A 10,627-nucleotide genomic window follows, 5' to 3' on the forward strand; every position below is an offset into this window, starting at 1 on the left:
GCACTAACAGCAAGGAGGAGAAAGAAGTTGTACAGAAGGGTTTGTCACACACAAGCGAGTCATCGGCACGGTGCTGTACACCCAGGGGCGTACCCAGCGCCCTCGGGCATGTCCTCTGGCGTTCCCCACGTGCCTCTGTTACCCCTAAAGCAAGTTTTTATAAAGAAAAATATAACTAACATCCTCGGAATATAAAATTGACAGTCGAAGGGGTATCAACAGGCAGAGAGGGTGCTGAGGAGGACAGGGAGGGGGACCGTAAGGCTTCTAGAACTAATAGGAAATGCAGCAAACAGTGGCGATACCTGAAGAAGGGGCTGCTGCAGCAAGCACGGCGGGCGGCCGGGGCTGCCGGGCGGCGCGGGGGGGGTTGTTGTAACCCTTTGGCTAGTTCCTGCTCTCGGCTCGCGTGTCGGACACTGTAAACGTTTTTGGTATTAGGATTTCGCCTCATCTTGACGGAGTGACGTGGAAACCCAGCAAACCGGCTCGGAGGGGATGCATGGGCTCCTCTGTTTATTCTTAAAAGACTTTAAAGGGACAGCGTCAGGTAGAAAGTCTGGCCCGATGGTGCAGTAATACAAAAAGCTGCTTGTCTTTATAAAACCTCTGAGCTCCGCAGCAAAGTTTGATTCCCATGGAAACAATGAAGAACAAGGAGAGGCTGAGGCAGCCTGTGCAGCGCGGGCTGCGTTGTGCTCGTGTGTGAGAACAGGACGTGGGCTGCAGCAGAAGCAGCGCGACCGTCGCTGGTCGCGCCAAGGGCTGCCCAGACAACGGTGAAGGGAGGAAGGATTACAAGAAACTTCAGATTCTTTTCATTGCAAACAAGTGGTTTGTAACAAAAGGTAAAATTAGGTCTTTAACCTGACAGTGCCCCTTTAGTAAGGATGGAATATACATTCATCTTTTCCCTCACTGCATCCAGACGGATCCTCTTCCATACAGGTGGAAAGGCATCGGGTCACATGCATTGCTCTCCAAAACAGCTCGGAACAAACAGGTTATAAACACAGAGTTAAACTATTGCTATTGTTCTTTGAGTGAGTAGCATGTTGATCTTTGCTTCAGATAGATGAGTGCCAGATGGGGGCGGCTGAGGATAGATCGATGTAGACTGTGATGGACTGAATCGGTGGAGGAAAACTTACTGGCGTGTTTCCTGGTAACTACACCCACCTCCTCTGGTATTATTGCAGCAATAAAGGTCCTGCTCTACCATTGCTTCCCCGTGTTGGATCTGTACAATGGCAACGGATGGGGGGCCAGGGAAGGGACCTGGGCAAGTTTCAAGAAGCTCAACAAAGGATGAGGACGGAGGTGCTATGATTGTCGGTCTAACTGGTTAGTAGCCATTTAAAACATGGAGTGATGGAGAGGTGAGTATAATATTGCACTTCTGCATTCATTGACGTTACATTAAACTTGGTCCATAAAATAATTGCTTTGTACATAATGCCTGAAACAAAAAGCTACATTTTTAAATATTAATAAACCCTGAAGGTTCCAGTCCCTCCAGACATTTGTTTTGTGTTTTTTTTTTCCTCTACATAAAATAAATAACTTTCAATTTTATATATCCACTTTTTATGTTGAACATTTACATTCGCCTGTTTTACACTATCTACACATAAGAAAATGTGAACATCTTGTCAGCATTGGAAAATGTACAGATCATGCCTCGGTTGTGGACTTGGAGGAAAGTTGAATTTTGCAAAGGCCATACCCAAATTTGCAGGAATTACTGTGTGATGTGGTTTGGTGACTTCACAGGATGGATTGTGGCTTGGCTTCCTACTCAGATGGCATCTGTTGGATAGAACATTCGACTAGCAAAAAGCTGCGACAACTCACGTTGGTTTTAAACCCAGTCAAGCTCTGGATGTACATTCAGAGAGAGCTTAAACCGAGTCGGCAGAAAGGGAAGTCAGTTTTCGGTAACAAAAGTCATCAGATACATTCTGTACTTGAATCATTATCAAAGAGAAGTGGTTAAACATGTTGCAGTCAAGGCTGCAAGACGTGGGAGCTGCACTGGGCAGCGGGTGGGCAGATGGGTTCCAGTGCTCCACCAGCAGCTCAGCACTGACCCTCCTCTGCCTCCGCTTCGACCCTGTGCGCCACGAACACAAGGTCTGCCTCGGGGGTCTGATAAGATTTGCCTACCGTGGCCCAGAGCCAGTGAGCAGAGCAGCGTTCACAGTGCTGTGTATCTCAGTGCGGCCGTCCTGCACTTCAGATTGAAACAGGTAATAAAACGAAGCAGCCAGTCTAAAAAATTCTTTGTTATAAAGAAGATCCTCGTAAGTAGAAAGTGATATAAAGACAGGGAAGTGTGGAGGGGAAGCGGGGTTACACGCAGTCGGGGAGCTCGGTAGGACTATAAAATCTCCACGTGAAGAGGCCAACTGGAGTCTGTAAATGGGCACCACGGGGTGGGTGCCCCTCTGCCCCGGGAGGTGTGTGCAAGGAGGGAACTGGACCCATTGCCAGGGCCAGGCTGACCCAGGAGGGACAGGACTAAGGGGCTTTTGGTGCGCCCTCGCTCTAGGCACTGCTCTCCTCCAGTGCTGCTGTCCCTGTGCCGCTCGCCCTGCACACCCACAGCTCCCCTCTGCCATGCACCCGGCCCTGGCTTGCTCCAGCAGCACAAAACCATCAGCTGAGGCACATCCACTGAGAAACACACCAGGAAATTTTAAGATATGGCCTTTTCTTAAGGTTGCCTGATGTTGGCACACTTCCTTACAGTCTCCTTACTGCTGGGAAAACTTCTGCACAGATTGTTTTTTTTCCTTTATAAATATGTACATATATATATATATGTGTGTGTGTGTGTGTGTGTGCATATCTATCAGCACGTAATGTATATATATACACACACACCCTGGCTTAGCAATAGTTCATTGTCATGCACTACAGACAGTTAGGTGTAGCTACATGAGATGGTAACAGGTTTCCATTCTAAAAATCATCAGTGCAAAAAACAATGAGGTTTTACAGTTCAGTAACTACAGGTAAAAGAAGCAAGTCTGGTTTCCCAAGAAAGCTGCTACTGAACTTGGAGAGAACCTGGGAAGAAGAAATCGTCTCAGAGGTGGGTGTTGAGAGAGTCAGACCCTGCATTTGGATGAGAAGAACTGCAATGCAATGTAGCTGCTGAGTGCCTTCAGCTGCTTCCGAATATATGGTGGTTACTTTTGGAAAGGATATATAGCGAGAATATCTGGAGACTTTAACAGCAAATTAAGTGTCTGAGGTTTGTAACAGCTCAAACAAAATAGCTTGTGTTCCTCTTTTAATAGGTCAATGCATTGAATTCCATCGGCTTCTAAAAGGTCTCTTTAAAAAATAACAGTAATAACAATAACGACCCCACTTTTTTGGGCGTGAATCTGCCGACACTCTGCCCCTAACAACAGCATCGACACATCTTTATGCTTGGCCACTGCGTGTTCTCCTTGAGAAAGTGGCTGCACTTGAAGCTCTTTGTACAGGTAAAGCTCTCGGTTGCTCTGCCTGGCACAGCCCGTGATAAATCCCTTGCTTGGGGCTGTCTGTGCCAGGAAACAGCGTTATCAAACCCCAAACCCACCCCGTGCTGGTACCAGCAGAGCAGTCTGACTCCTGGGACAACCAAGAAGTTCCCCAGCCTCATCCCCTGTTCCTGTGGCTCTGAGGACAGCACTCGGTCACGCGTATCGGAGCGATGGCTAACAAGGCGAGGAGGCACGTATTTACAGTCACTAAACCTGGATAAGAGAAGGAGGCAGGAGAGAGTGCCATCTTGACCTGGAGACTTTTCCCCCCCCGATTTCCAGCTGTTCCTTGGGCTCATGCTGCACAAACCTGATGCTCCCGCTGTAAGGCCTGCACGTTCTGCGTGGGAAACATCCCGCCTCTTCCCAGAATACCATGATGTTATTAGAGTAGCACCATATTTACCCTTCCAGCCCGTAACGCCGGCCTCTTCCCTCTTTTCGTTTTCTCCTCCGGTGGCTGCAGCCGACAGTCGCTGGCTCCGGCCTGGCTACTTCTGCCCCAGGAGGCCAGACTCCAGCCGGGATGCTGCGCTCCGGCCCCAGCACCCCGTGGCGATGCTCATGCTTCTTTGGCTGCGTTCCCTGTCCCTCTCCCTGTCGCTGTCGGACTGGCTCTGGGTGCGCTCGGGGCGGTGGCCGGCGCTGCTGACCGAAGGCTGGGAGGAGATGGTCCGCAGGAGGTGGTTCCTCTTGCGCAGGAACTCGGTCTGGCTGGGCAGCCCGAAGCTGCCCTTCCGCAGCGCCATGCGCGTGGTGTTCTTGGCAGGGCGCGAGCGGTGGTTGTACTCCAGCTGGGCCAAGTGGGCTGCGTACCCCTCCGTGATGAACTGCGGGACAAGAGGGATGAGGGCAGGCGTTAAACACATCTCCGCTAGCAGCCAAACACCTTTTGCTATGTCAGGTTCTCCAGCAAGATGCGGAACCGCTCGGACAGATGTATGTGGCACTGGTATGTGGGACAGTTCCCATCCTCTTGGCAAACACCAGCTCAGTCACCAGTGATGACCAAATTCCCACCACCCTCCCATGGGAGACCCTTGGCAGCACCTCCAGTGCTCAGACAAGCTGGCTCCTACCTGACACTGGCTCTGCAGCTTCTTGGTGGGTCGGCCAACAATGTAGATGTGGGTGGGTGGGAGGCTGATGGAGCTGTACACAGAGATGTCCTTAGTAGATCCATATGCCGCGTGGATCCTCATGTGGAGCTGTGGAGAGAGAAAGCAACACGTGCTCAGAGCATGCGGGTGCCCCGTGCTGCTCAACAGGCAGGGCTTTTGGTTTTTAATAGCATTTGTGGGAATCTCAGGTCAATAACTTATGTAAGTTCCCAGCTGGAGAATGCACCACTGTGCAAAGCACTAATTAACAGAGCTGGGGATGTTTACAGGCCAGAACGAGAGGAGTAACAGCAATATAAAAGCAGATCTCTGCTTCCTGATCCACAACCTTCCCTTGATGTCTGTGGGGGGCAGAGACGCTGCACGCTTCACTGCTGACTTGTCACGGGGAGAGGAGCAGTTTGCAACCCCCTGCAGTAATCACTAGTGGGGAGTATTCCCCTCCACCAGCCACGCTGCTGCAAGTGGCACTGCTGTTTAACTGCTGGGCAGAGGGAGAAGGGACAGGCAGCAAAACACGCTGCTATTCAGGGATTTGTCTGCCTCCACTCCGAGCAGAGAGCAGCTCCTGGCCAAGCCCTGCCTTAGGGGGCTTAGAAGCTTGGCAGGGAAAGTGGACGCTGGTGTCATCACGGACCAGCCGGCTTTGCCCCCGAAGCCACAGGCAGACCAGGGAGGTGGAAAGGAAACCCCTGACCCTGGTCACAAACTTGTTCTTCTGGAGGATAAGGGAGAGCAGGCAGCAAGTAAGGGCCAGATGTTCCCCCCACTGTGACTCAGGCTGAAACGAGAGTCCAGGAGAGTTAATGAGGGGCTTTCCTTGCTCTTCAAGCCAAGGCACAAGTGCTCAGGACACTGGCAGTTTCTTTACTTGCCAGACAGAAAAACCCCTTGTTCTATCTGTAGCTTTTCTGAGGCTCTGGGCTAAGTGATATTAAGACCTCCCAGGGGTCAAATGCTTGGGAAGATGCTCTGTGGAGCCTCCCATCGGGGCTGTGTGGTGCAAGGCCTTGTCTGCAGCAGCTCCATGTCCTCTCAGACCTGCCGGTTACACCACAGGCAGCCAGAAGGCCACCAAAGAGGTGAGAAAGGTGTACACGTGGGCACGGGAGGCACTGCAGCCTCTGTTTCATTAGACATTTGGTGTTGGAAGGACAAGTGCTGAGCAGAGATGACACAATTTGACAGCGTAGACACTTCTGTAGAGCAATAAAAGGCTGAAAATAAAATGAACAGATTAATCTTCTACTGCAGGTCACATTGCTGCCAAGAGACTGGTGCTGACAGGGGCAATTGGACGAGGAGCAATCTAAACCCCGTGCTACGATCACGTTTCAGCAGAGCCCATCTGTGGCTTACATCTGTGATGAGGGATTTCAGGAAGTTGGCCTTGTGCCGCAGCGGGTCGTGAACGAGCCCATCGCAGAAGGAGACGATGCCATGGGGGAAGTTGTGCTGTGCTAACCACGCTACCACCCTCTGCTTCTGCATGTCGGGGCGGCCCGTGACATAGATAATGAGGTAGCCGAGGTCTTGCCAGTGCCTAGAAGGAGAGGCACAAGTCAAGGGGTTGCAGACCTAGAGCAAAGCCAGTGTAAAACACACTGTCTGTCCCACAGCCCCTGCCGCTGACCTTACAACGTCAACTGCTCCGGCGCGGACTTTGGGGTCACTGCCCATGATGGATACACTGGCTGCAAAGGAGCCATCGATGCTGAACACCACAAACTCCGTCCCCTTTGGCAGGACTGTGATGTAGCTGTCTGCATACGTGTGGTCACCCCTGAAAGGGATATAGGTACTTATAGGCATCAATATATTCCAAAGGCATCACTGAGTCCTGCAGCGCACCACAAGGCCAAAGCAGCAACCGAATCTGGTCCAAGGGATCTAACAGTGATGCCACCCCGAGTGATGGACACTGCATGAGGAATGTGTGTTAAAGTGGGGATGGAAATAGTACTCTGGAGCCCTGGTGTCAGTGACTCAAAAACACCCCCAGAAAACCACTGCTGGATTCACCACTGAACATGCTCCCTTCCTCCCCCTTCCAGAGCTCAACACCGGCAACTGGAGCTGAGCTGGAGCCCCTGAGCTGTGAATTATCATTAATACAAAGTTCTGTCCTTCAAGGACAACTTTATGGTCTTTAACATACACCCAGCTGTGCAGTTTTGCAGAAGACCATGAGGACATAGAGCTGTGGTGCAGAAGGCCTGCTCCTGCAGTGGGAGCTCAGTCACCACGCTGTTAATGATGCAGGAGTCGGAATAAGACATGGCTCTTCCTCTTAGAGCTGTAAGATACAAATGGCTTCATCGCTGCTGCTGGCAAACCAGGCTCTGAAGCCACCCAACAAGCAGAGCTGCCTCACAAGGAGGGACCATATTCTACAGTCATCAAATTCCTCTTCTGTTCCTCTTGCAAACTAAGCCCCAGCACCCCAAGGTACCTGACCACCATCTTGACGGGGTACACGCCGATGCCCAGGCGCCGGTTCTCAGGGATGACGTAGGAAATCCTGCCACTGCTGTTGCTGATCTCTGTGTCAAAGTAAACCCACTCCCCTGACGGCGGCTGGGTCATGATGTGAATGTCCACCTGGGGAGGAAGCAAGGTTGGGTCAGTAAAAGCATCAAAGACGCAGATGAATAGAGCAAGACAAGCCTGAGGACCTTCTCCCAAGCCCCTCTGGACAGCAGCAGGGCTGGATCCTGCTTCCAGCTTCTGCACTTCACAGATGTGAGCTGAGAAGCACCGAAACACCAGGATGCTGGAATGAAACCCAGCCTCGGTGGTGAAGACCTCCATGATAGAACACTGTTCGTGGTAGGAGGCACCACATAAACCTGAGCGGGGGAACCTGGGCAAGATGCAAAGGTAGCAAACCCCATCAGGAGCAAGGGAGCACCAACCAGCACCACCTCACTCCATGTCCCCCACACTTCTCACCACGCGGTGCACAACCCCATAGCACACAGTACCTTTTCTCCTGTGAGCGTGACCATATCTAATGGACCATACATAAACCTTCCAGTTAAGGTCTGGGGCCCATCTTCATTAGCGATGGTGTCGTTTATCCTGTGGTTGGCTGTGACGTTCTGCACAAGTGGAGAGGGGAAGAGGAACACAAACCAACAAAGAAAAACGTCTGCAGTGATGGACAGCCTCACAGGGAAACGCCAAATACAACCAGACAAACCAGAGTGTGGCTTTCTCTGTGCCTTTCCCCCTTTACCACACTCATAGCTCTCAGCTTTAGAGAGGAATTTGACCTGTGGCAGAGGGGAGACCCCGTGCCCTGCGTGGATGGGGTGGATTTGAGCATACGTGGCTGAAGAGCCAATTTCAGTGGCAGTTTGTACGTGCAATTCTCGTACTGTCTATTAGCTCTTACTCTTTGGGTTTAAGAGGCAATACAAACAGCTGCCAGGGAAATCTGCTGACATTGGTTCAGCTCTAGCAGAGAATTGTACTCTTGCAGTAATAAGAGACTTTTACTGGGAGTGAAGAGCATTTCCTAAGCAAAGAACTTGCATCACCAGTCTTGTGGGAAGGCATTCCATCTCTTTCTCTGTCCCCAGACAATGCTCGCTTTATTTTACATAGACTCAAGGCCAAGAGGAGACCTTGCTGGTACAGATCTTTCAGGTCACGCTTCACAACTACACAGGTAGGATATAATCACTAATATATACCAGCAGTGCAACACGATCCTCTGTCCCTGCTGTGGACAGACACAGTCGTGCCCACACTCACCACCTTCAATGCTCAAATCAAATCCCCTCAACACCAGAGCACTCCCTCCTGCCCTGGAGGCAAGCCCAAAACCACCCTTACCCGAAGCTTCACGTGTGTCCTCTTGCGAAGCCACTTCTCACGGGGCTTGGAGGGGGTGAAGACAGACACCTCCTTCCCATCCAGCTCCAGAACACTCGAGTTCTCGTGCCTCATCACCTGCAGGAGGACAGGTCAGGACAGGTACCATCGAGACATCAGCCACTTGCGCAGTGACCCCCCTCCTCCTGCATCTCCCCAAGCCAGTGCTGGTAAGAGCAGTGCCTGGGTTTGCCTGCTGGGTGTTTGGCTTGTCAGCTTGCAGAGTCTACAGGCTGCTCCCCTAATTGCAAGGACATGGGGTTTCTTCTGAACTAGCAAAGCCCGTGGCCAGCACTGACTTAATCCAGCCGGGATGCAGGTTATTTAGATTGTCAGGAGGTACAAAACTGACTCAAACACAGCAGGACAAGCTCTGCACTTAGATATCTGCCCTTCCTCCAGGCTTTCATTAGTCCCTTCCCCTTGGTCTGCAAGGGACTGGTCTCCTTTGAACACGAGTCTTCTGCCATTCTCGTAACAGACCCAGCACCAGCTGCTCTGCCCGGCCTCATGCTGACAGATGCTGTTCCTTCAGCTCATTTCTTATTTCTATTTAAACACATTTTGGACTGCTCTTGTCCAGAGATGACGTTCAAAGGCAATTAGAAACAAGTCCTTCTTAGGGGAAGAAGTGCCATCGTGCTCTGGAAGGACAGCAAGAAGACAGGGGATGAGAAAGACCCTGGTCTAAAGGCAGAGCTGAGTGAGTAGAGGCAGGCACTGGGGAATGGGAGCGGGCCAGATTACCCAGGCAGCCACCAGCAGGCTTTGAATGGATGGAGAGGTACCTCAAGCCACAAGATACGAAGCTACAGACTCGGGTTTGGGCTGAATCCTGAGTCATTGGCTATTTCTTGAGTGGAGCCCTCTGTGCATGCGAGTGTTGTGACTGTTCCCACTCGTGCACGATTTAGGCTGAGTTCAATGTGGGGCTGGCGTTTCACAGCAGCTGATCCAGCAAGGTGTGTGCAAGCACACAGATGTCTTGCTGGGCTACATACAACTGGGAAGAAAGGGTCTCCCTGGATTATCACCACTCTCAGCTGCCACCAGCACTGACATCTCTGCTGTTTATGGTTCCCACACTATTTGGAAGGCAGCACTGAAAGCAAGTTTGCCAACAGAATCATAAATAATTGAGAGCTGCAGTCGAGGAGGCTGGAAATGAGCAGGGACGGCTCAACAGCTGAGCTAACACAAAGCAAACCCAGGCACCAAAGTGGGCAACGCAATCCACAGAGTTGCTTTTAGTTTTGTCTTTTCCATTTCTATGCTTTAAGTACTGTTCCTTGGAGGGGTTCATACTTCGTAAGGAAAACAACTCTCCCTCGTTCCCAAGGAACTGAAGGAAAAATATTTCTTTTAGGAAAATGACATTCTAAACACTGAATTTAGATCTCAGGCCATGTGTAGATTGTACCAATCTGAGGTGTCAGACTCCAGACACCAGCAATCCCCATTTACCCAGCCTCAGGAGAACTGCTTTGTACTGGAGGAATGAGGACTAAAACCCAATGCAGTGACAATGGTCTCTGTTCCTAAAGACCACAATAACTTAGAAGGCCAAAATGGAGACACAAACTCTGCTGATCGCCTCATGTCAAATTCATGCAAAACTTCTCTTTTGGCTTTATTATATTTGGTGCTAATTTTATTTCTACATTGAGAAGTTTCCCTTAAGTTTCAGACTTGAGACCTAAATGTGCAGACACAGAAAATGGCTCACTTCAAGAAACAAGTGATGCCACTGTGATGTGGTAGGAAACACACTCCATGGCTCCCTCACACACTGGTCTCACTCTATGGCTCCCTGCTGAGCCCACCTGAAACCTGCCCTAAAGATAAAACCCAGATCCAAACTAAACAGATATAACAGCACGTGGCCAGAAGGTTTGCACGTGTGCAGCTCCATTAACACCACAGGAACAAAAAGAAGGGGAAAGAAAACGGATCTGCAGTTGCAAAGGGTGCTTTTCATCTCTAAGCATCAACGAGAGTTATGGAAGGTGCAGTGATAAAAACAAAGAGCCTAAAATATTTTCCAGCCCAAGGGAGATGAGGGGAGGGAGAACAACTGTACCTGTCTCA

General features: G+C 50.7%; 1 protein-coding gene across 1 annotated transcript in view; it reads right to left on the reverse strand.

Moving 5' to 3' along the window:
- Positions 1 to 4,030: 4,030 nt before the first annotated feature.
- PITPNM2 (phosphatidylinositol transfer protein, membrane-associated 2) overlaps positions 4,031 to 10,627 on the reverse strand; it is a 33,110-nt gene continuing 26,513 nt past the window's right edge. Inside the window, exons 12-19 of the mRNA XM_010017229.1 lie at positions 10,620 to 10,627; positions 8,501 to 8,617; positions 7,645 to 7,761; positions 7,113 to 7,261; positions 6,294 to 6,443; positions 6,020 to 6,203; positions 4,619 to 4,747; positions 4,031 to 4,369 (exon numbers count right to left, since the gene is read on the reverse strand). The exon at positions 10,620 to 10,627 is cut by the window's right edge and continues 129 nt beyond it. Of these exons, the coding sequence (XP_010015531.1) occupies positions 4,031 to 4,369; positions 4,619 to 4,747; positions 6,020 to 6,203; positions 6,294 to 6,443; positions 7,113 to 7,261; positions 7,645 to 7,761; positions 8,501 to 8,617; positions 10,620 to 10,627 (1,193 nt within the window). The remainder of the gene's footprint in view (positions 4,370 to 4,618; positions 4,748 to 6,019; positions 6,204 to 6,293; positions 6,444 to 7,112; positions 7,262 to 7,644; positions 7,762 to 8,500; positions 8,618 to 10,619) is intronic.

Source organism: Nestor notabilis, unplaced genomic scaffold (assembly GCF_000696875.1).
Source record: "Nestor notabilis isolate BGI_N333 unplaced genomic scaffold, ASM69687v1 scaffold9846, whole genome shotgun sequence".
NCBI lineage: Eukaryota > Metazoa > Chordata > Aves > Psittaciformes > Psittacidae > Nestor > Nestor notabilis.